Raw genomic sequence first — 24,580 nt, 5'->3', positions numbered from 1 at the left:
CCCCTGGCTAATGCAACTATTAAGGAAATTTCCAATACCGTTTCCCCCGTTAAGTGCCGCTGCCCACCCACCGGCTCTGTTTTGCAGGAGCATATGGCTAGAGACGCCTCCGGGGAGAGTTATGCAATGCCTGTGTGGTTTTTTTTTGTTTTGTTTTGTTTTTGTTTTCTTACCGCAGAGGCCAGCAGGATGCCAAGTCTCGGGGAAGGAAAGTTTACTTTGGGTTTGCGAGAAGAAGCGTTTAACCAGCGCGGCAGCTGTGAAGCTAGAAAAAGCTGCAGAACAGCAGAAGAGGCCACAGGCCGCCGAGGCGGGAGGCGGACGCCGTAAAAATAATTAATTAATTAAAACCCCGCCGGGTCCGGCAATGTCTCCCCCCAACAGCCCTGCTCGCGGGGGTTACAGGAGACCTTTGGGGAAAGGCACGTGTCTTGCTGGTCGAAAGCTGCCCACCCCTGGGCTTACCGCGACTAATTCTTCCTTAAGCCTGTTTCCAAAGGGCTCACCAAGCTCAGGGCCAGCTGCTGGGCCCAAGGCAGGGGTTTTAATCAACGGCCTTCGGCTTTCCATTTCAGGACATTTTAAAGTAGATGATTAGACGCCAGGCGCCAGGTGTCCAACGGCCCAACTTCGAGTCTGGGAAACCGTTTGTGAAAATACCATCACACATGCAACCACCTGGCAACCCTAGTGAACTGTAGAGGAAAAACCTCTGAAACGGAAGAATAAACAAGTCATGAGAAGAAATCTGACGGCTTTATTATAACCATTATTATTCTCGGAGTTAACGACTGGTGAGATTCAGGAAAACATTTTGTTTCAGTGACCCAGAGCCCGCAGACGCTGTGCCGGATGTAGCTAGAAGTACATAAAACACGCGCCTCGGGAAACAGCACGGCGCTCCTGGCTGCAGAACGAAGCGGCACCCACGATGCGTCTTAATCTGGGCAGCGGAGGGCGCGGTGACCTCGTGCTGCGCGCCCCCGGCCTTCCTCCTGGGATGCCGGCTCCAGGAGGCGGCTGGGGGGGGGGTGCTGGCGGGGTGGGGGTGTCACCCCGGGGGGGCGTGCATCTCCAAAACCCAGCCTCAGATCACACCGGCACCTCCGCGGAGGAGGAAAACCGGCCGTGACAACCGCGTGCCTTGAGGGTTAGCCCCCGGCTTCCGCGATGAGGCGGGAAACCGCGCGCCGCCCGTAGATCGTGCAGCGGGGAGGGGCGAGGGGCGGGTCTGACCAGGTCTGCCCCGCAGGCCTGGGTCTGGCCATGGCATCGGAGGCTGCGGCAGGCGCCGCTGCGGGCGCGTGGGGCGGTCAGGGCCTCCGAGCTGGAAGATGTTACCATCCGCATACGCGTGAAGGAGGCTTTTGGCTTTTCGGGGAGCAGGGGGCCGGGGAGCACCCGGCTCTGGGCGGAAACACCTGCAGAAAGTGGGACGACCTGGCGCGCCCGAGGGAACGCGGCCCAGGCGAACGTGCGTCAGACGCAGCTCCGGACGCCTCAGCCGGAACGGGGTGCTCCTGCCTTTCCGAGGGGGACGGAGGGCGGGGCTTCGCCCGGCCTTTCTATGCACTCAATGCCCTGGCCGTCCTGTTCCAGAATTAGCCGTCCGTTCCTCCGCCCGGTCAGCGATCACTTCCGGAGCTCGAAGCCAGCTCTGGGGGCGAGGCCCGGGAAACGCGGGCTTGCCTCGACTTCCCGGGCGGATCCTGTCTGATGCGGTGGCGGTGCCGGGTTTGGGACCCACGCCGATCTCATCCCGGAAGTAATCCCTGTGGGCAAACTACCTGCACCCTAACTTTGCAGCAAGATGACTCCTTCAAAGAGGCGCGCTCTCCCTCGGCTCTGCCTCGTCACATGGGGTGAAGGTCGGTGTCCCTGCCCCTCTGAACCCGCCCCGCGATCAGCACCCTCACTTCGGCTGTGCCGTCCCAGCCCTGAAAGGCACCGGATGACGGAGCTTCTCACTGACCTTAACCAAAGCCTCCCAGATTCGAGCCCCTGGATTCTAAGAGCAGGGACTTCGGGCGTCTGCTGAAGCAGAACTGGGGCTACAGAGGACGGTGGGTTTTACTCGGGGCTAGGAGTCCCCCAGTGGCGCGGCCACTGCAGGAACCCCCGGGGCCCCTGGGAACAAGGTTTGGGGCCCGTTTCTGGGCTCCGATGCGGAAATGTAGGGCAAAGGGAGGGTGCGTTGCTTTGCCTCACATTTCCCGGCAGGGCTGTGATTTGAAGAAGATGCGGTTCTCTTTGTCGGGGAAATACGCAGGGTCGGGGGACCGAGGCACGGCTGGTGGGGGCGCCCGGCCCTGGCCGCTCACTTGCGAGGCTGCTGGATGTGCTGGGTTCTCGGGGACATGTGCTTCTCCATGGAGGCGTGGGGCTTCTGGTGAGCCACCTGCGCGGCCGCCGGGGGGAAGTCTTTGTCGCCCTGTCGGGAGACAGAACACACGGTTCATCGACATCGAATCGGGGCGCAACCCCCATCCTCCCATCCCTGCAGGTCAGGTGACGAAATGGGGGCCTGTGGGCAGGCAGAGGCTTGTCTCGCGGGGATGGGGGGGCCTGAAGCTTTCTGGGGCCCACATACCACCCAGAAGGCGAGAACCCCAGCTGTCTCTGCCCCCCGCCACGAGGGCGGTCCCCGGGCGGCTCCCTGGGGACTAAGTGTGCTGGGCGGCTTTCCTCTGCTGGAATGGTTCCTGTGAGCTTTCGAACTGGGGATAAGACAGAGGCAGACGCAGGGTCTTAAACTCGGATTAGCCGCCACAGCTGTGAGTCGGGGGCTGGTTCGGAAGGGAACACGCAGGGCGGAGCCTGGCTCGACCCCCCGGGTCTCGGGGGTTCCCAGCTGTTTTTAGAGTACTGCGTGTGACAGGGCTGGGCAGGCTGGAACCGTGGCTGAGCAACGGGCCGTGGTTGACCTTGGACTTGTGTGCACACTTAACCTTCTCACATCCAGCCACCTGTCCGTCCCAGTCTCCGGATGGCCGTGGGGAGCCGTCCCCAGCGATGGCCTTTTCTTTATGCATCGTATGCTGAGTGCTCGTGTGTACTGCGAGCCACAGAACCGCGGACGGGACTAGCGAGCCGTCCCCGAAGTGGAGGTTTGCTGGTGGTGGGGGTCTGCAGTTAGGGCACAGTGCTGGGCCTCCCCAGGAGAGGGGGCTCCTGAAATGCAGGGAGAATGACCGAAACCCAGGACTTCGGTCCAGGGCTCAGCCAGCATCTCCCGCGACGTGCCCGACAGCAAGCAGCTCAGGCTTTGCGGGTCACACTCTCAGCCTCAGCTGTTCAGCCCGGCAGGGAAGCGGCCACAGCCAGTGCAGGATGGGCGTGGCCGCGTGCCACTAAACTTTATCCTGGACACTGAAATTTGAGTTGCATGTAATTTTCACATGTCACGACACAGAGTTCTTAACGAGTTTTTCAAGTGTTTAAAAAAATGTAAAAACATTCTCGGCTCACAGGTCACCCAGAGACACGCGGCCCGTGGGCGGTCCGCTGAGCCCTGGGAGTCTGCAGACAAGAGGGCGGGGTGCGGGGGCAGAGGCCGCAGCTCCCGCTCACGCCGCGTGCCCCTTGTCACCGTTCACACATGCCTCACTACACCCTCCGTGGACATGAGATGGCCAGGTGCCACCGGACCCCGTCAGGACGGGGTTAGGCAGAGACGGAAGGAACCGGGGGACGCGGCCGAGGCCCCGTGGGGCGGGACGGATGGCTCTTACCCGGGCGATGACACCGGAGATGAACACGGTCGGTTTGGGCGGGCTGCGAGACAAGAAGGGAGAGCGGGTTCAGCGGAACGACTCACGACTCACGGACGGGCCGGGCGGGCTGGTTTCAGGGACAAGCGACGGCAGGGGAGGGAGGAGGGGGCCGGAGGCAGGCCTCTTCCTCTGTATTATTTTGCCACTGTGACCGCCTGGCCGCTGGGCTCGGGACACACGCGGAGTCCTCCTGCTCCTGGGGCGAGCTCCGGCAAAGCGGGAGGGAGGGAGGGAGACAGATCTCAGCGATCAGCAGGCCAGCTGCCGAAGTCCCTTTCCGTTTCCACCTCGTTGGTGACCCCGAGCCAGCCCAGGGGCTCAGCGTCAGAGTTCGAACACAGGAGCTTCTGACGCGGGAAAGCGGGGTCACACTGGGTGACCTCGGCGACTCCAGCTAAGGAGCGCCCTGCCCTCGCGGCTCCCAGCAGCTTCTACCGGGAGAGATCCCGGGGCCAGCACAAAGCTCCTGGACCCCGTGGGACCCAGGAGGGAAAATGTAAGGGCCTTGCGAAGCTACTGCCACTTGTTAACACATACAGGGGATCAGCAACTCTGCTCCAGTGACCCCCAAAAGGCGGCCGGAAGCTCAGGTCATGTTATGTTATATACGTATCTATATATATGTTTACAAATATGTATCATCTTTGTATGTGTGTCGAATATGTATACATTCAATGTATTATTGAAAAGATAAGCAGAAAGTTAAAATCACTTCTAATTCTATGTTACCATCTGTATCTCTCTCTCTCTCACACACACACACACACACACACACACACACACACACACTGATGCACAGAACTGGACTATAAAAATCATAACGGAATCGGAGCATGCTCCGAGGAAGTGGGGTGTCTGGCTCTCAGGAGATGTGGCTCTGTCGCAGGCCGAGCGCCGGCCTGCAGTGGCCACCCTGGTGGTCTGCTCCCAGCACCTGTTCCCTGCATGTGTGCACAAAGGGTCTCCAGCCTCGGAGCCCCGGCGTGGGGTCCCCACGTCCCCCCGCTGGCCTCCACGGCCTCAGGCGTCTCAGAGGTGAGACTTCACACTCCGCCCCGAGTGTCTCCTACTTTAGACGGGACGAGGGTGGTCCTAGGTCTTGACGTGAGCACGTCTCGGGAAACGCGTGTGTGAGTGGTTATAAGAGGTCACGGTGACCTTGCTCCAGGCCCAGCATCAGAAAATGCATGCGGAGGCTGCAGCCTGGCTTCTGGAGTCTGTCGCCCGGCGGCGGGTCTGATAACTTCCCTGGTGCTCGCTTTAGCGTCTCCCTTTCAAACGAGCTTCTCAAGGGGACTGTCACGGCAGGGCTCCTGAAAGGCAGGGCTCCTGAAAGGCGGGGAGACTCTGGGGCTAGAGACTCCTCCCCCGCCAGTCCCGGCTCACTCCCGAAGGAGGCAGGGTCTGCGTGGCGCGTGAAGACGGCTCTCCCCCAACTTGTCTCACAGCGGCACCCCGCTCCGACCTGCTGGTTTTGGGGGCTCGCTGGACTCTGTGCATCGAGGCGCAGCGCATCGGGGAAAAGCCTGCTGGACGGGAGGAAGGACCTGTGCTTCCTACGGCGGCAGCAGGGGTGATGGCCGCAGGGGGCTGGGGGCCGGGGGCGGGCAAACCGGGTGCTTTACAGCACACTCTGCACCAGGCGGCTATTTAGGTGTGAGGTGGGGGTTTGTGAAGCTTTACACCTGGAGTTTAGGAAGCATTTCTCGGCCGGGGGCGAGGAGAGGGACAGACGTGAGCTCCCGGAGCGGTGGCCTCCCAGGGCCGTCTATGCCCCTGGCGGTCCCTGGGCAAAGAAACATGGAAACGGCAAAACTCGGAAGATTATAGAAGTCAATATTAAAATTGTATATTTTCACAAATATTAAAAATAAGTTAATACTAAACAATTAAGAATTAAAGTTCAAGCACCCTTGTTTTTGGCATATGTCTTAAACCTGTATCTTATCGGCGCGTGTCATATCACACTTTTAGTGATGGGACGCACAGCCAAGACGCCTCGGCTGTGGGCCTAACACCCCGGGCCCACCGGGGTCTCAGGAAGCCACCGAGGCCCCCAACCCCGTGTCCTGGCCCCGGCAGGCCCCTTCTTTCTGCCAGGTGTGGTGTCTGTGATTCGGCCAGGTCAACGGGACTCAGGGCAAGAAGGGCGCTCAGGACGTGACCATCCCATGTGTGCACCCCCAAAGAGACAACTCCGGGCTGCGGGGCAGAGGCGGTGGCTGGCTTCAGTCAGAGCAGACTTTTGGGGCACGACCAGGGGGTGGGGCGCGTTCAGTTCGATTAACCCGGGGCAAAGGCGGGAGGTCGCGGACTGCGCACCTGCCATCCTCTGATGCCTCCACCTGTTGGGACCGATAAGAAGTGAACGAGGAAAAAGGCCTGCAGATCCGGCACGTCTGAGGAGAGGTTCTTGCCGGAAGATTGCTCTTTTTAAAAAAACGACATCAAAGACTTATGCCGTTCGTTTAAAGTCTCATCCGGGCGGGAGAGGAGGCGGGCTTACGTCGGCTCTGGTAAACAAGCCCTAAGACAGTTCCTCCCTCGCTCCCAAGTTTGCTTCAAAACCCCAGCTTAGCTCAGCAACTCATTTTTCAAAAGAGTTTATTTACCTTCTAAGCTATTTTTATGGTGCAACTCGGTGCCCTTAAGAACATTCGCAATGTCACACATTTCCAGAACTTTTACATCGCTCTGGACAGAAACTCTGTGCCTAGTGAACAATAACTCCCATCTCCCCCTGTCCCTAAACCCTGGTAACTGCTGTTCTAAGAACAGAACTAGCCCAGGACCTACCTCGCCTAAGTGGAATCATACAGCATTCGCCCTTTATTCCACTCAGCATCATGTCTTCGAGGTTCACCCATGCTGTAGCGTGTGACGGGAGTTCCCCGCTTTTTAAAGGCCGACTGCTATTCCGCCGTATGGACGGGCCACGCCGTGCTTATCCGCCCGTCCGCCGATGGCCGGGTGCTTGGGCTGGGTCGGCCCGTCCGCCGCTGTGACCGGCGATGCCATGAGCTCTGGCGGACGGGTGTCTGTCTGAGACGCCGGCTGCGGTTCTTTCACGTGGACGCTCAGTAAGGGAACCGCTGGGTCGATGGCGATTCTGTGCTCAGTCCGAGGAACCGCCACACCGATCCCCACAGAACTGCCCCCATTCCAGATGCCCATCGGCAACGCGCCGGGGTCCGACGTCTCGCACCCTGGCCGACGCTTGTATGTTCTGCTTTTCTTTTCTTTTCTTTTTTTTTTTATAGTAGTCATCCAAATGTGTGTTAAGGGGTAGCTCATTGTAGTTTAGATTTAGCAAATTATTTTAAGAATAAGCCTCTCCGTATCGAGGAATAATGAGTATCGATCTGTACTCATCATTCGTTCAAGGTCTTTCTGACAAAATCCCCCCGCCCTCCCCCGCAGTGTCTTCCTCCTCCTGGAAAACTGAAAAGGCCGTAATCGACGGTAAGAACATGTGCGCCACCTCCGAAGATGACAGGAAGCCGGCCCCTTGCATCTGCCGACGACATCTCTACTTCGCACAGCCCGCTGCTGGCCGAGCGTGTGTTGCAGTGTGGGTTTTCCGCGAGCCTGGCCGAAGGGCCCCCGAACTCAGTGCCTTTTTCATCTACAATTAATAGCATCCCATATTTGTAAACATTTACTGGATTTATATAGTAAAAACACTCTCTGAAGTTCTTGAGCTAAGGTGGCTTTGACGAAAATTCACAAACGAGAAACCCTAGTCAAGAGTCAGCCGGCAAAGCTGTGTTTGCAAAAACACGCGTCTTTTAAATTCCATTAGGGTTCCGTGCAAAGCATAACCTACATTTCCAAGATTGTAGAAACCGTGATCGCAGCTTTGAGGATTTGTTTAATCTGATGAAAATCACTGACAGATGTTGTTGTGGAGATGCAATATTACTTTTTCTCTGGAAATAGAGGTAGCAGAAAATATCACCTTTGCCCTCCTAACACCCTCAGGCCTCTCTAGTTTTTAACAACCACACTTGTTTAAAATTAAAGGAATTTTGAGTGGGGCGGACATAGCGGGGGTTCGAGCCCAGGTGGCACTCTGGACACAGCTGGCCTAAGCAGCTCGAAGTTTCGCTGCACGTGGGTTTCCGGTTTTGACCTGCCAGGACCCACGTCAACGTCTGAACAGGCTCATCCGTTTTGAACACAAGTGCCCTATTATTTATGTTATAAATTTCCTTGACGGATGAAGTTTTTGCCTTATTGTATTCCAGATGGAGAGTAAAGTATTGGAAAATGCTTGGTGACCGCATGACCCTGGGGAACACAGACGACCTCGGGACGAGTTCGATGTCCCATCCTGAAATGAAAGTCCTCAGGGCTGAGAAACGAAACTCGTATTTTTAAAACTTCCCCGAATTCTAACAGTAATTACTGAAATAAATGTTAATATATTTTAATCAATGCAATGTATCCAAAAATACTACCAGTCCAACAGGTAATCAATAGAAAAATTATTGGAATTGTAGTACTTTACATTTTTGAGTGTGTGTCCTAAGGCTTCGAGACCTGGATTGTCAGTGCAGGTCCCGGGGCGGGGGGAGGAGCCGACAGAGGTGACGTTTCCTGCCCAGCTTCCCGCCCCCCACCATGTGGCCATGGGTAGCACCGAGTCATCCAGAAAAGTTTACACTGGGACCTGGGCGGCTGTCGTCACGAGACACGCTCCCTGCTCCTGGTATGAGAGCATGTGAGTGCTCAGAAAGGGATTCACCCCCCCCCCCCCTAAATCTCCCTGTAAGCCCGAGCGGCCTGGGGGGCAGGGAAGGGCCCTCTCATCGACGTCTGGGCCCAGAGAGCCGCATCACCGTCTCGATTTCATCTTCTGAGAAGCAGCCCCCAGTTCCGTGAGAAGGGCCTGAACCCATGCGCGACCACGTCAGCGCCCGGCTAACCTGCAGCCCGTCACGTAGGGCGCTGCGGGGCCCCCACACCACACAGCCTTTTGGGGTATCTGCGCACCACCAAAAGGGCTACGCCGAACCCCTCAACTCCAATCGCACTAACAGAAACAGTGTACCCCCACCGCCGATGGGCTGACGGTGGGGGGCTTCCCTGAGTCTGCAGGAGCTACACCGTGGTGCCCCCCACAGCTCAGCTGTGCCACCGCCTCCCCCGCCCCCTCCCGCAGCCAGACAGAGAGAGGAGCAGCGCGGCCTCCGTCCTCAGGGAACCCAGGCCGGCCTGGGAGTCAGCGGCTGTGGAGTGCGGGGTCACAGACGGGAACAGAGCCGGGAAGGGAAGGAGCCGCGTGCTCTCCGAGAACGCGCCTGGGGCCTGATTCACAGAGAGGAGTCAGCGCAGGGCCCGGAAAGGTGGCGCGTGCGTGTGTGTGTGTGTGCGCGCGCGCGCGTGCGTGTGCGTGTGTGTGCGCGCACGTGTGCACACGTGTGCGATGGGAAGAGGGACAGGCGGCCAGGGCGCGGTGAGCGGAAGGGGCGCGGCTCTGATCTGCCTCTGAGAGCACAGTCAGGGAGGTCCCATGGTGACAGGGGTGGGCGACGGGGTGTGGTCCTGTCACAGGGCTGGTGCCTGGGAAAAGCCAGCCATCTTCTCATCCGCCCTCCCTATGAAAGGAGCGAGCCTGCGTGGCAACCCAGAATCAGACCTTCCTCTGAGCCTCGGCCGTGCCTTTTCATGGAGTTTATAGGAAAATATATTCCCACCTGGAGTGATTTTAAATACACTTCCTCGTAAATAGATGGAGAACGAATTCTTTCTAGCCATTTTAGTTCTTGAGATATCTTTCTGGCTTGGTGTTAATTTATTTGGGTTATTAATTTCCTAGACACCAAAATAATAATTAGCGTGGCTGGTGACAGGGGGAACATCTCACTTGACAGCATCCAGACATTTCTTTGCAATGTCATTCTTCAAAATGTGACGGTCAAGGTGGTTTGTCTTCCTCAGCCGATGCCAGGAGCTGAGAACTGGACCACAAGAGGGCACTGCCGGTCCTCTCAGCAGGCGGCTCTCGGCGGCAGCTTCGGGGCGATAACTGGGAGATGGTGTCCGCTGTGGGCCAGGGCTGTGGGCATCTTAGGATAAGTGTGTCCCCTTCTCCCTAAGGAGTCAGTAATTGTCCAGTGAGTCTGGCTAAATGTAAACAAAACGCAACTCGAACGCTTCACCTCCTCAGTCTGAGGGAATAGTCTGGAATCCGAAGCCTTCTAGATTTGGCGCATGGAGTTTATGGTGTTTTTTAAAAGGGCAGGATGAGCGAAGGGACTCTCAGGGGAGAACGTTCGAACTCGCGTTCCAACTGGTCTGGGAACACTTTGTTTTCAGCGAGGGGACGGAGGTTCGGGGCCAGCAAGGGCTTTCTCTGTTCCCTCACTCAGACCTGCGCCTCTGAGGGCGCCATGACCTCAGGACAGGCCCTGAGCTCGGCCCGTTCAGGTCTGCCCTAGAGATGAGCGTGCCAGGTGTTCGCGCGGGAGGACCCTCCTTCTGGGCTTCCTGAGACCCCTCTCTGCGCGACCTTCTGCCCACGGACGAGAGACGCTGCGACCCAGATGCCAGCCCTTGACCCGCATGCTCATTTAGGCAGGGGAGGCTGACACCCCAGCTCCGAGCGTGTGGGACAGGCGCGTGTGGCTCGCACGGAAACGGTGTGTCCCGCCGGCGCGCACACGTGTAGTGGGCGGTGCCGAGGGTGCCAGCGGGGCCTGGGGCCTTCGCTCCCCAGCAGACGCGCGTCCCGGCCGCTCACCCTCCGCTCAGCACTCCGCGCACAGGGCTCCCCCCGGCCCCTTCTTCCCTCATTCTCCCTCCCTCCCCGGATGCAGAGAGACACATACGTAAGTGTTCTAATGACTCAGCGTGCATCTTGCGGATTTCCTGCACAGGGGCCATCGCAGGCCACCGAGAGCGCCTACGCTCACCCCGATGCAGAGCGGCCACCACTTCCGATGAGACACAGCCCGGCCGCGCTCCCCGGCAGCGCGTTGGCGAGCCGAGCGAGCACCTGCGCGGTCTGGAAAACCCGCCCGGTTCTGCCTCCATCTCTGTGGGGCTCAGAGCAGATTCAGACGCCCAGAGGGAAGCCATGCAGTGAGCGTTTGAGGACTGGCCTTCGCAAACGAACGGCTCTGGGTTCGAGTCGCAGTCCGGACGAGCATCCTCTCTGAGCCCGCGTCCACCTGCAGACTGGGAACGCTCCCTATTTCACAGAGCAGTTGGAGTCCAAAGTAAACAACGTACACACTGTGCGTAGACCGCCTCCACTGACCCAGCACGTGCGTGGCAGTAAGTACCGAACTAGTTACCTATGTAACTACTGTGCAGAAGTTGCTATTTTGTCTTCTAAAGTGTAATCTAAGAATTCTATTCTTTTCTAAAAGAGTAGAGAATCTAGGGTTCCTTAGAGCTCCTTTGGAGAATGACAGGGCGTCCACCTTGAGCCTCCTCGCCCCTGTTCTACCAGCATGCGGTCGGCGCCAGGGGCAGGGTCTGAGGGCGTTCAGGGGAGAGAAGCCGCTGCAGCACCAGGGAGTCGGAACCCCTGCCCACCCCGCTGCCAGCAAACCGCGTCGGGCAAGAAAATCGGAGGCCTCCTTTACGTTGCTAACTGTTCCAGAAAATACATTTTTTTTTTCTTTAGGAAAAATACAGGTTATCATTACAAGCAAGGGATCAGCTTTCAAATTAAAAAAAAAAAACTGTATGTGCGTGTATTTTGCCACCTAGCAGTGCGGGAGAAGCTGGAGAGAAAAAGCGACGGAGAAGCCGGCCCCCGGCCTGGCCCCGCGGCCGCACCGCTGGGAGCCGCTGCGGCAGCTGCGCCTGCTGCGGCACGTGCATCGGGGTGCTGTGCATCGGGGTGTGGGCTCCGTCGCAAAGGCTCGGGGACCGCCCAGGGAGCGCCTGTTCACAACCCACTCCTGACAGCAGAGGACCCTCCGTCCTCCTGCACAGCCCGAGGACACTGTACAAACATCGCACGATCCGCGTGGCCATCGTATGTATTAAAAAGTCTCAAAGCCACTTCGTTTCAGTAGGTAACATTTGCACTTACCACTGTCCCAGCTTTGATTCTGAACACTTGTTTTCGCGTCTTCCTTTTGAATTTCAATTACAGGGAAGTGCCAATGAGTAGTTAATGCTGATTAGACGGTGCTGAAAACCAGAGTCTTTAGTATCTATTTCGTGAAACCAGATCGAGTAGGCTGTCTTCAGGGTCAAAGGTCACAATTTACAACGGTATAATTTTGGGGAGGAAGGTGTCCATGGTTCAAAGTACACAGTATGTATTTTCTAGAGGACACGTATTACAGCTTTAAAAAAGGGAAATGACTGTATAAGTAGGAAAAAATCTGACAACTGTTAACTATTAGAAAGAAGTACACACTGACAGTAAATCAGTTTGGAGACACCAAAAACTTATCTAGTCCGGGTCTACTTCCTTCTCTGGAAGCAGAGCTGGTTGACTGCGAATGAGACCAGCCACCCCTCAGATGGTTTTGTGGAGAATTCGGCAACAAAAGAGGTACCAGATTTAACTTGCTGTTAGGAGACTTTCGGCCGAGTCTCTCTTAGTTAGGGAGCCCCGCACGGCCTGGGAGAACTAAACAGCCCAGGCTAGAGTCAAGTACGTGGAGTGATGGACGAGAGCACCGGGATTTCTCTATTGCTGGACTCACCAGCAGTTACGTCCTTAATCCACCTTCCAAACTCACGGCAGGGCGGGGTCTGGTGAGCTGTCCTGCCCCAGCCAGCCAGGCGTGATGATCTGCCCTCCTCAGCTGGTCTCCAGATCTGCACACTCAGCCAGTGGCCGCCGAGCTCCGTGGACCCTCCTCGGATCAGGCCGCAGCCTCGTGCCTTTTCCGGAATTGCCAGAAAAGGAGGAGCTGAGTCAAGTGCGCAGAAAGCTAAACGCGCCCCCAGGTTTGCCTACTTTTTAAACCAGCCCGTGAGTTAGGATGATGACCTCCATTCGACCCACGAGCTGCACCCTCACCCGCATGTTGAGAGTATCTGGACAGCCAGGGACACCAGGGGACAGACTCCAGTGCGGACTGTCACCAAAGGCTACTGTGGTGGCGAGAAACGCACTCAGCACCGATCAGTCCGCTCACTCACTGGTGAATGGTCAGGACCTTCTCTGGTGACCGGGTCGCTTCTGGGTTAATATTCAGGGCTTAGGGTTTATCTGTGGTTTACTTGCTTATTAGTTGGTTTCATTTATTTATTCAGCACATATCTATACCTATTAAACGGACGGCAAGCAGGGCTCGCAGGCAGGGAGCATTTCGTTACACCTGGAGCGCCTCCTGTTTCCTGCCGGTTCAGTGGCTGCAGGGGCACTCGCCGCCACTCCTCGCCACTGCCGCCCTCTCTCGCCCATGCAGGGATGAGCACTAGTCGTGCGCTCACTGTCCAGGGCTCCGAGCGAGGGGCTGGGTGGACGCCGGATATCGGAGAGCTAGTGCCAGAGGCCGGCGAGGCTCGCCGGAAGCTAACGTGGGAAACAGGTCGTCAGGATTTTCCAGAAACGGACTGGCCTGTCCGTGTTTCGGCGTGGCCAGCGTTTGCGGCCACCACAAGAAAATCGAGCCCGTTCTTGTCAGGAAGAACTTGCACGGAGGCCGCTCTGTCGGGGATGCGGACTGTCCCAGGGCTGCTCCTGACGACACGTGGGGAACCCCAGAATCTTCCTGAACTTGGCGAGTGAGGACCCCAGGAGAAGAACGGCAGAGCGGGGGCACGAGGCACCCCACGCCCGACACTCCGGGTCCCCCTCCTCCCTGCCAGAGGCTCCCTCTGGGTGTCCGCTTCCTGAATTCAGGCCTCGCCCTTGCTTGCATGGGGACAGCCAGATGGCCTAGTTGCCACCAGTGACGCATTCAATGTGCCAGGCTGGTGAAAAGCGAGGCAGGTGGACGAAAGGCGGCAAGGCCGCTGCTCGGGGCTCAAGGGACCGGCGGACCGACGAACGCATTCTGAGCCGGGCGACAGCGGGCGCTTGAGCTGGACTCTCCGAACCTCGGTTTCCTCGTCTGAGATGAGAAACCGTTCGCTCTGCTGGGACTCGAGGAAGATCACGTGAGCTCCGTGCGTCGGCCACGCTGCACACGCGAGGGCCGACTCCAGGAGAGAGCCGGGAGGTCAGCGTGTAAGTGGACGCGGATTAGCTAAGCCGCGTTGCAGTGGGCGGGGGGGACTGGATGGCCGAGATTAGACCTGTGAAAACGAGAGCGGAGAGGCACATGCCCGCGTCTGGAGGACGGCTCCTGTCTGTGACCGAGGCCACCCACGAGGGCCACGTATGGGTCTTGCCAGGGCTTGGGGGAGGCTGAGCAAGCAGCAACCTGCCAGCCCCAGCCGCACCCGGAGAGACGGTCCCATAGCCACAGCCACAAAGAGGGCGAGCAGGACGAGACACCGTGGGCTGACCCCTCAGCAGGCTGGACATGACACGCGTTGCCGGCATTCATGAACAGACCCTCACACCAGAACCTTCCTTCTTCCATCGCGAGTGGGCAGGTGACTCCGCATCTAAGGCCCGGCTATTTCAGGAGAGTGACGGGAAGAGGAGACTATTTCAGCTGAAGAACTGATCCTAGTTGGGAAGCTTGACCTGACACAGCTGACACAACTCTGTGCCTGTGCATCGAATAAATACTGGGGACCCGGGTGACCCACAGATGGGAACCTGACTCCCTGGAGCCTGACTGTGTGAGGGCGCTGGGCAACGCGGGGCGGCCTGGGCTTCCAGAAAGACTTGACCTCCTTGCTAATGACCCTGGGCCCTCGTTTCTCTGGTCATGTGCTACAGGTGAGATCAGTCCACTGCTTTGCATTCTGTTATCCAGAATGAGCACTTACTGCCTGACAAACAGAAGTCCTCGTGTGAACAAGGGGAGAGAATTCCTGAAACCAGGACGACTACAGAAAACCCGTGCCGCGTGGCCCTGCTTTGGAGCGGAGGGTGCAGGTCACCTGTGTCTGCACAGTTCCAACGCCTAGGTGAACGCGTCTGATGATCAAACTGTCACCTTGGAAACCAGAGCGAAGGAACCTGAGGAATGGTGACGCTCGGGAAGGAACCTAACAAGGCCCTGGTCAAGAAACTGGCATCTCTTATAAACTGTGACTTCACTCACGACAAAAAGAAAAAAAAAAACTCAAACAACAGAAAAACTAACTCCATGCAAAAGGGCCCACAGTGCCCAAGGCGCTTCCTGCAGAGCTCGGAGAAGATGCTGATCGGAAGTCGCTATTCCCCACCTCCACACGGACGGTTTACCACGGTTTGCCTCCTCCGCTGGATTCTCAAATACCTGCAGGATCCAGGTCTTCACTTGCAAACGTTCTTCTCCTCACCTGTGGCCACCCCTGACTCCCCGGTTTGATCACTTGCAAGTATTAGGGAACGGGGTCTGTTCGCATTGACTTCCACTATCACGAGCCCCTACCAGTGTGAGCGAGGTACAGGGCTCGGCAAGGACCGAGTCACGCTGGGCGGCAGGCCACATCCCACAAAGAGTGCCTCAAAAGCAGGTGGTCACTTGTCAGGATGTAGGATTTGTCTCCCCGTAGATATTAATAACTCTCAGGTCCCTCTACCGCCTCGTACTCCGTGTAGCCCCCTGCAGGACGCCAAAAGCCAGTGGCTGGCGGGTTTCCGTGGCTGTGGGGGCGCAGGGCATGGGCCGGGGAGGCGAGAGCCGGGCTCCGGGTGGGCTGGTCAGAGCTGCTGTGTGTCAGGTACTTCACGCTTAGGAAGCGTCGTGGGGATTCTGTTTTAGAATTCAGGAGGCGTCACCGAGGGAGTGGCCCAGTGAAGTTAGCCCTAGAAGACTCTTTTCCCTAACAATTAAGAGAAACATACCGAAGGATCCCATAAGGGATGTGTAAATTATTAAACTCTTAAGACACTGCTGTAAATACGCAATGTTAATTCAATAATTCATAACGCACTGCTACAACGGCATGCTACGGCTCATGAGACGCCGCTGGCTTGGGGCGGGAGCAAGCTTCCCAGGGGGCGCGCCAACTGCTTCTGTACCCAGCAGCCCGGGTGCAGGGTGCCAGGAGCCTCCCCCCTGGCCGGCCTCCAAGCAGCCCTGGTGGAGCAGGCAGCAGGGCCCTGCCGTGTGAGCGGCCTTCCCCCACCCGCCGGCCGGCCGGGCCCAGGGCCAGGCACTGGCTTGTTCCTGAGAGGAGGTGTGTGTGGGTGGGGGGTGCCTGCAGCACCCAGGAGGCCTCTCGCCAGGTGCCAGGACAGCGATGCGCATTCACGGGAGTGAGAACCCCCAGAGCCGGTGGGGGGCCTTCGCTTCCACGTGTGCCTCGTGCCTCCGGGTTTCCATTATAGCCTCTGAACTCCCACTCGGGGCCCTTGGGGTCACACAGGTTTCAGAATTCAGATTTTTTCAAGTTTTATAAAGGGATAAATCAAGTATAATGAACAGCCCCGCAGGGGCCTGGGGCAGCGCCCATATTCAAACCCGTTAATATTTTCCACAGCAAAATTCACGGAGATTACACTAAGTGGGATAAATAAGAACTACAAATAGCCTCACGTGGGTTCAGTTTTTGCCAGCGTTTGGGTTTTAGCGTGAAAATATGAAAACCTTTGCAGTTTTCCAAGCCCCCTGGACCGGACGGCTTGCCCTGGGGACCCTCGGGCACCTTCCGCTTCCTGCCATCTCTGCGGCTCTGAATGCCACTGCCTCCGCCTCCCAGAAAGAAATGGATGTGGACCGAGCAGGACGACGTAGGTGTCAAGGGCAAGGAGAGTCTCAGGCATTCCTCCGGGACTGCACGAAGCAGCCGGGGTCAGCTCCGTGTGGCGTGGAACTGGATTCACACATTTAGGCCACACCTCTGGCGGGGTAGAGTAAAACGGAGGCAAACCGGGAGCTTCTCAGCCTTTCCGGGTTGGGAGAACTGTGTTCTAAGAGCTGCAACGCATGCCTGCAAGCCTTGCCCTGATCCCAGAGCCTGCTCCCCCAGGTCTCAGTGACCTCGTCCGGGACGCCTGCAGGGCAGGGGGCACATGTCCACACTGGCCTCCCCTTGTGCAGATAGAAGCAGCTTAGTGACAGAGGAGGCCACGCCACCTCTGGTCATGGGGCTGGAAGTGCAGCCAGGACGGAAAACTGGATCCTCAAATTCTCTGGCACACGGTTCTTCTTACACCTGCCACACTCACGACCCTCAGGACTGTGGTCCAAGCTACGCTCTGCCCAGCTCCAGCCCTGCAACGTGAGGTGAGCTACCTTGGTCAGCTGAGTCTTGGAAACGCTGCTTCCTGTCCCCTCTCCCTGGAGACTGAAACGCCCCGGAGTGTATCAGGGCCCCGAGCAGCCTCACGGAAACCAGATTAGCTTCATTTAACCCGCTTCCTACAGGCATCTGGATACGGAAGCGTTTGGCGAGAGCTCCCTGCGGCATCGGCATCTGGGACGCCGACGAAAGGCAGCTTCAGCTGCGCTCCAGATTTCACGTCGAGCTGAAAGCAGCTCATCTACCTGGAAAGTGTTTCACCTTGAAAGCTGAGAGCGAAACCATGATGACTGTCGAGACCCGTGTCTGCGGGGCCCGTTTTTCCATCCTCCTCCTCCACCTCTGCCAGGCACCTCGGCGCCACTGCGTCCACAGCCTGTGCCCGCTCCGTGGCTGTCCGTGAGCAAGGCCAGCCACGGGCACACACTCCCGCCACCTGGTCCCCTGTGGTGGAGCAAGAGCGCCCGCTGAGGGCCAGCGCCTCGCCGGCTCGCGCTGCCTGTGTGAACCTGGGACCACAGGCACTGTAACAGGACGAGGCGCCCGACCTCGGCCCAGGCCTTCGCCACGCCTTTCCCACGCAGCGTCACCTCACGAGGAAGGTCATGACGGGAGAGCAGCGGCTTTCAAAGTAAAGTGAAGTCACCCCCTTGAGCTCTGCTGGGAAATTCTAGAAATGATGGAATCCTTGTTCAGGTGGGAGAGCTGGACCAAGTGTCCATGATGATACAGTAGCTCCATGAGCCATAACAGAGTGACGTTCACTTGGGCAGTCACGGTCCTTAAAATCTTGTGAGGTCCCGAGAAACAAAGCATTTCTGAAGCGTCAGGGGGTAGGGCAGGAAGGTAGCCGCAGCAACCTCTAAGCTCCGGCCTGGGCACTGAGCTCGGCTCCTGAGTGTCATTCTGTGACAAGAGGAGCTATCCGCTTCCAGAACATTACACTTACTTTTAGCTCTAGGTTTTTGACTGTAAAACGATGGTGATAAAGCTAATATTTTTCTCTTACTCTGTGCCAGGAACTATTCTAGGTGCTATAGCTACGTTAACTCATGTAATCTTCACAACAGCCTGACCAGGTAAGTACTACCATCAGTGACGATCGATGGATGGGGACGGCAAGGCACAGAGAGGTTTAGTAAGCTGCCTAATGCCACACAGCCAGTAAGAGGGGAACCAGGATCCAAAACCAAACCCTGGGCCCCGAAGAGCAGCTGGTGCATTGCAAAGTCCAACGCTCAAAACACTTTATGGCCTTCGTAGCTATGGCACAATTTTGTGAATTTCCCCAAATGTTGGTTGGTTTATAAGAAATCAGAACCAGATAAGACTTAAGACTAACTCACTTTACTGATCAATGCCCAGGAGAAATTTCATGTAACAGTTTTGTGAGACAAATTAAGATGGGATTTTTTTTTTTTTTTTTTTAAATCAAGGACACACTTTTACTTAGAAACAGGACCTAGGGGCATAAAATACTCATCCGAATTTGATACACTAAGTTGCACCTCAGAGGCTGACAGGCAGGTGTGCGCAAACCCTACACTACACTGTAGGTCAGAGGACAGGTGTGGAGGAAAGAGGTAAGGCTCTGACGCCGAGAGGTCCAGGTGCTCGGGAACCCCGATACACACGGAGTGTTCCGGTCCTTGCTTGGCAACAACGCAGACCAGCCAGTCTTCTCGTACCCACGTGACCTTGGCCGAGCGCTTTCTCGTCTTCACCTGGATGCCGACGACTTAGAGGCAAGGGGCCCAGGCCAAGTCCAAAACTCACACGAGAAGTCAGAGGGGCCGGCTTTAAGGAGAAGCCATGGTCTGTCTGCGAGGCAGCCGGCCCGTCAGCACGGGTCCGAGACCCGGGTCCCCGCTGCGAAACGAGGCCTACGCTTTGGCAAAGGGCTGCTCCGCGGCGGACGCGGCCCTGTCGGAGGATGCACAGCGCACCGGCAGGACCGGCGAGGTTCGGCTGAGCGCCGGGCGACGAGCCGGGCCAGGGCGGCCGTCTGTCCGGCGGAGGTTCCGATCCAGGCTGGACACACAGCGCGGCGGGGCCCAGGGCAGTTTGTGTGCTCCCAACAGCAGCACACCGGGTTACGTCTCAACGACTCAAAGTTTAATACTCAAAATACTTAACTTGGACCCTGGGACCGGTCGAGGGCAGGTGGGACGCCGGTGGCACCCGCCCCGCTCACAGTCCGCCCTCCGCGAAGCGCAGCGGTTTGGCGCCGTCACTATCCCCAAGGGACTCCGACCCCTACGTAGTCCCCAGAGCTGGACACTGCCCCGAGAGCCGCATCCGCCCTCAGCAGCGCAAACGCATCGCACGGACACCGCCCACGGCACCGCCCACCGGACCAGCTGACCCCCACCCCGCAGGCAGGTGCCGACGGCGCCGCCCACCGGACCAGCTGACCCCGCCCCGCAGGCAGGTGCCGACCCCACCCCGCAGGCAGGTGCCGACGGCGCCGCCCACCGGACCAGCTGACCCCACCCCGCAGGCAGGTGCCGACGGCGCCGCCCACCGGACCAGCTGACTCCAACCCGCAGGCAGGTGCCGACGGCGCCGCCCACCGGACCAGCTGACCCCACCCCGCAGGCAGGTGCCGACGGCACCGCCCACCGGACCAGCTGACCCCAACCCGCAGGCAGGTGCCGACGGCGCCGCCCACCGGACCAGCTGACCCCAACCCGCAGGCAGGTGACGACCCCGCCCCGCAGGCAGGTGCCGACGGCGCCGCCCACCGGACCAGCTGACCCCACCCCGCAGGCAGGTGACGACCCCACCCCGCAGGCAGGTGCCGACGGCGCCGCCCACCGGACCAGCTGACCCCACCCCGCAGGCAGGTGCCGAGAGGACTCGCGGCAGACGAGGCCAAATTGCAATTGAAGGGGGAAACGTTAATCCTAAATTACTGATGCTTCCCTACTCTGCAGCTGCGTAAAACGTTTTCTATCAGATGGCTGTTGGGTCCTTTAACATTGTGACCCGCCATGCGCGTAGACACACACGGACATGCCTAAAACACACGCTTCCGACTCGTGCAGCCTGGGATGCACGCTGTTTTCTGCTTGATCCGATCCATTAAAAAAACACTGAACCGACTCTGTGACCACCGACGGCCCATCACCCGCAGCTTTGAAAACAGTTTACTCCGAAGAACCACGGGGTCCTCCTGAGCCTGCGCTTCCCCCACGATTGTGGACAAGGCGGGGGCATCACCGTAGGGTTATGCAGGTAAACTCCTGCCGTTCCGGTCGGCCGCAGGAGCGATCCAGCGACATGCGGCTAAGGCTCTGACCACGACCGAATGTCCTCTGACCAGATGCGAAGGACACTTGGAGGGTGGCGTCTGTCTGTTATCAGGTGGATACTTTTTCCCACGGTGTAAAACCTTATTTAATTGAATTTCACTAATTCGAGGTTTATGTTCATTAAGAGAAAGGTCAGACAGGCAGCATAAACAAGATGGTAGGAAGTATATTAAAACCCCCTAAGAAAATAAGCTTTTGGGAAGAAACCAAAACACCCTACCATGAAAATAATACATAAATAATTCTTACTTATGCACTACATTGTGTCTCTATGAGGAATTTTACTGTCAACACTCTTATTAGACAAGGCTGAGTCACAATAATATCACAAAAGTAACAATCTTTATAAATATTTTATAGTTTGGAATTTTATAAAGTATATCACACTACCACTATCACTAGAATGAAGACAATTTGGTGACGTTCTACTGCCTGAGTTTAAACTTTATAAGTGCTTTCAGGTTTGCTGTTCGGACTATGTACAGGCATTCCTTTAAAAAGCCAGGCCAGTCACTGGGGTGGCAAACAAAAAAGCCCCATTTCACAGGATTCCACCCAAACAGTGGCGTGTCACTCGCCCGGGGGCCACGACCCACGTGGAAGGCACTCCCGGAGAAGGCCGAGGCGAGCGGGCACGTGCTGCAGAGCTCGCACGCTGGGGGGGCGGCGCGTCTGCCCCTCGCCCACGCGTGTCCGTCGCTCCCGCCGCCCCGCACGGCCGGCCGCAAACGAGTCTGGCAACTGCTGGTTACACGGGTCGTTTGGCTTTCTCCGGGGCAGGGCCTCGCCGGCCAGGTGACAGGCGAGGGCGCACTGGGAACTCGCCCGGCTGCTCTGACCGTGGGACTCCTTTTATCAGACGGTATTTCACAGGACCGGCATGCGGGGAGGCAGGCTGGAAACGGCTCCCACGCCCCACCATGGCATTGAAAATGTGACTAATGTAAAACAAACTGACATTTAGCTACTTGTAACATGGCCCAGAAGAGGCCCTCAAAAGGGAAGAGTGGTTGTTTGAGCCAAACAAAATTCATCAATGTCTCTCTCAGATTCTTCAGGGCGGAGGCTCTACACGGGGTCCCCACACAGCAGCCTCAGTGCACCCGGGCACTGGCTGGACAGGCATTCTGGGGCCACCCCAAAAACTTCAGGGTGGGCTGGCGATCCGCATTTCACCCGCCCCCCGGAGATGCTGAGGTGAAATCAAGGCTGAGCACCAGGCTGTGCTCTGAGGTCACAGAGCTCACGGGGACAGGGGCAGCCCTAGAAGGAGGTCTCGCCACCTCCCCGTTCTGAGGCAAGTTAGAGAAAAAACACTACCGCGTGCTGACGCCACGGAGACAGACACGGAAACGGTTTTAATCCGCATGCGCGTGCGCGCGCTGTCTGTCTGTCTCTGTCTCTCTCAGCGTAAAAACCGTCCCCCTCCCTTCCCCAGGCCCATCTAGAACAGCTCAGTCCCGAGGCCACAGGTGGAGCGGAGCAAGCAGGTGTTCCCTGAGTGCCCGCTACTGGCCAAGCTCTGTGCAGAAGCCTTAACCAGCCTTTATCACATGAAATCCCCTGAGGAACATGTTACGGCCTTATCTCCAGGACAGGAAACTGAGGCTCGGGGCAGGGCAGGTGTGGGGCCAAAGCCACAGACAGGCTTCAGGCCTCACCGTGTACAAAGCTGGTCTGTGTTCACCCCGTGAGGGATTATGTCTTACCCCCATTTTATACCAAGAAGTCCGGGCTCTAAGGATTTAGGTGTTTCTGCGATCACATGGGCCCCAGGTCACACAAAGCTGGGACTAAACCTGGTTTCTGACCCCACCTCTTGGCTCCTGGCACCCCCTCCCACTGCCGGGCTGAGGAGAGGCTGGACGCCCTGAGGTGCTGTCCCTCCAGCCAGTGGCAGCCTCAGTGCAGTCCGGAGCGGAGTGGACCCCTCATGGGGTGCTGACTAAGGCACGAAGACGACAGGTTCTCTAGTGACTGGTGAGTGGACCAGGCAGAGGCCCGAGGGCTGAGCGTCAGGAACGGTCACCACGAGAGCGGAAAGCGCACCGGTCTGCCCCGAGGGGGAAGGGGGATCAGGGCGGGGGGTGACGCAGACGGGCGCTCGAATCACGCTCGCTACGCCGCGGTTCTCTGCGCGCTGCAGATGCTCGTGGGGTTTAGCACCGCGAGCATCACGCCGGGATCCAGTCGCTTGAAACGCTGTCTGATGTGATGCGAAATCAAGAGTAAAACTGAGAGACGAGTTTACACGTATGTGTTTTGAAACCTCACGGCTCTAAGAAGATGAGGATGAGGGTTCTTAACCCAGGGGGCCCCAAAATGGAAACGAGGGCACTCACGACCCAGCCGAGGAGAAAGTGCACGAGCACTAGCCCTTTATTTTCACTAATGCCTCACTAGTACTTAGCATCCTCTCGCCTTAGGAATCCTGTGCAGGACCGCGGTAGCAGCACCCATACCTGAGAGCACCCGAGCCTTGTGGCAGGTGTCTCGAAACACTGTTTCCATTCACCACCGCTTCAAAGGGACAGCAGTGATTAGGCCTGTCATGAAGCCTTGTTATTAAAGCTTTAAAGAAATAAATCTATCATTATTTAACATTTCGATAACTGAATTTCATACTTCTTACGACAAGAAAAGCTGCACTATGAGGACACAAAAGCAAAATCAGGAAAAATAGAAAGGTGAAAATTTCAAAAGGGTTTGGGAAATGAAACACAGACACAGACTGAAGGAGCTCCTGGTAGGGATTAGGGGTCTCCCAGGTACGGGCTCCCTATATTCGAGCCTCAGATGTGGCTGTAAACTTCCTGTCCGCCCCTCCCCCACCCCCGCAGAGAAGGGGATCACCTGGACAAACTGATGAGCTGCTATTTTTAGTGGAGAGAGAGGGAGGCCCCAGCCCATCAAATGCCACAGAGTTTAAAGACGCCATAGCCTAACGTCCTCTGTTTGCAGCTCAGGAGGATGTTGCTGCATCCAGTACAGAGCATCCGCGACGTCATGGCAACGGCTCTACGTAACATCCGGGGTAACGTCCAGCTCGCGCACCGCTAACGCTCCCACCATCTCCGGGTGACGCTCGGGGGCCCTGTCTGTGCCCAAGGGCTATGCCCTGCCCCACAGGACGTGGAGCAGAAGCCTGACTCTGCGGTGGGTTCCCACGGCAACGTATTCTGACCTTGGGAAACTCAGGCCACTCGCCGTTGTTCGCCTGTCCCGGGGCCCGTTTAACAGGCAGTTCCTGAGGACCCAGCAGGTGTGCTTAGAGAGAGCCGCAGCAAGGCCACGTGGAGGCAAACGGCGCCCACGAAAGCAGTTCACAGAGCTCGTGCGGGAGGGAGCGGGTCGCCGAGGGGTTCTGGGCAAACGGGGCCCCGCTGTCGCATGCTCCCGAAGGAAGCAGGGCAGGCCGCGGCGGGAAGGGGAGCTGCCCTGCCTTGCCCGTCATCCGGGCCCCGGCCGCGGCAGCACACCGTGGAATCAGAATGAGGAGACTGCACTGAGCTGTTTATCACCTTCTTCACATGTCAGCCTGTCACATGTATCATTAATTCGATGACCCCAAACTGGGCCTGACAAACTGCTTCTTGATGGCACGGCATGTCTGGATGGAGCGGAGATGACTACCATGTTTAATTTCTCCAGCAGCGGACGCGGGGGGCAGCCTAGGGTTGCCTCCGTCGTTTCTGCCCCGCTCAGCTCAGCACCCACCGCCCGGGGCCGCTGCCCCTCCACTGTGGCAAACGTGGGAGAAGCAGAGACCGAGCGCCAGCGGGAAAGCGATGGGGCTGAATAAACTCTGAATGACTTCCTCGAAACTCGGTGAAGAGGAGCTGCGACTTACAAGGCGCCTTTCAGCAACACAGCTGTGCCAGGTAAACTCCCTCTGAATGTGGACGAGAAGAAGCCTCCCCCCCACCTCCCCGCATGGCCCCTGCTGCTGGCCTCCATACCCTCAGGGATGCACTGGTCCCCCCCACCCCCAAGGGAAAACAATGATGCTTGGCCACTGACAGCAACACCCTGCTCACACCCACCACCCAGCAGCTGACGCTCATGCCAAGTCTTTCTGAAATTACCATTCCCCACCACCCTCTAAGCCGCAGCTAGCAAGGAGCCCAGAGAACTGCTTATCAATCACAGAAGCCGCATAGCAAGACATTCGGTGTTCGATGTACCGAAAAATCCTCTTTTACACGTCTTTATGCTTCTGGCCAC

At 57.5% G+C, this 24,580-nt stretch overlaps 1 protein-coding gene across 1 annotated transcript in view; it reads right to left on the bottom strand.

The window, feature by feature from the left end:
- Positions 1-737: 737 nt before the first annotated feature.
- LOC107498626 (death associated protein) overlaps positions 738-24,580 on the bottom strand; it is a 44,490-nt gene continuing 20,647 nt past the window's right edge. Inside the window, exons 3-4 of the mRNA XM_016121961.2 lie at positions 3,732-3,774; positions 738-2,431 (exon numbers count right to left, since the gene is read on the bottom strand). Coding sequence (XP_015977447.2) covers positions 2,318-2,431; positions 3,732-3,774 — 157 coding nt within the window. The 3' untranslated portion in view covers positions 738-2,317. The remainder of the gene's footprint in view (positions 2,432-3,731; positions 3,775-24,580) is intronic.

The sequence above is a fragment of the Rousettus aegyptiacus genome, unplaced genomic scaffold (genome assembly GCF_014176215.1).
Source record: "Rousettus aegyptiacus isolate mRouAeg1 unplaced genomic scaffold, mRouAeg1.p scaffold_m13_p_8, whole genome shotgun sequence".
Taxonomy (NCBI): Eukaryota; Metazoa; Chordata; class Mammalia; order Chiroptera; family Pteropodidae; genus Rousettus; species Rousettus aegyptiacus.
Note: the sequence above shows the minus strand (reverse complement) of the source record. Positions and strands in the feature narration are given on the sequence as shown.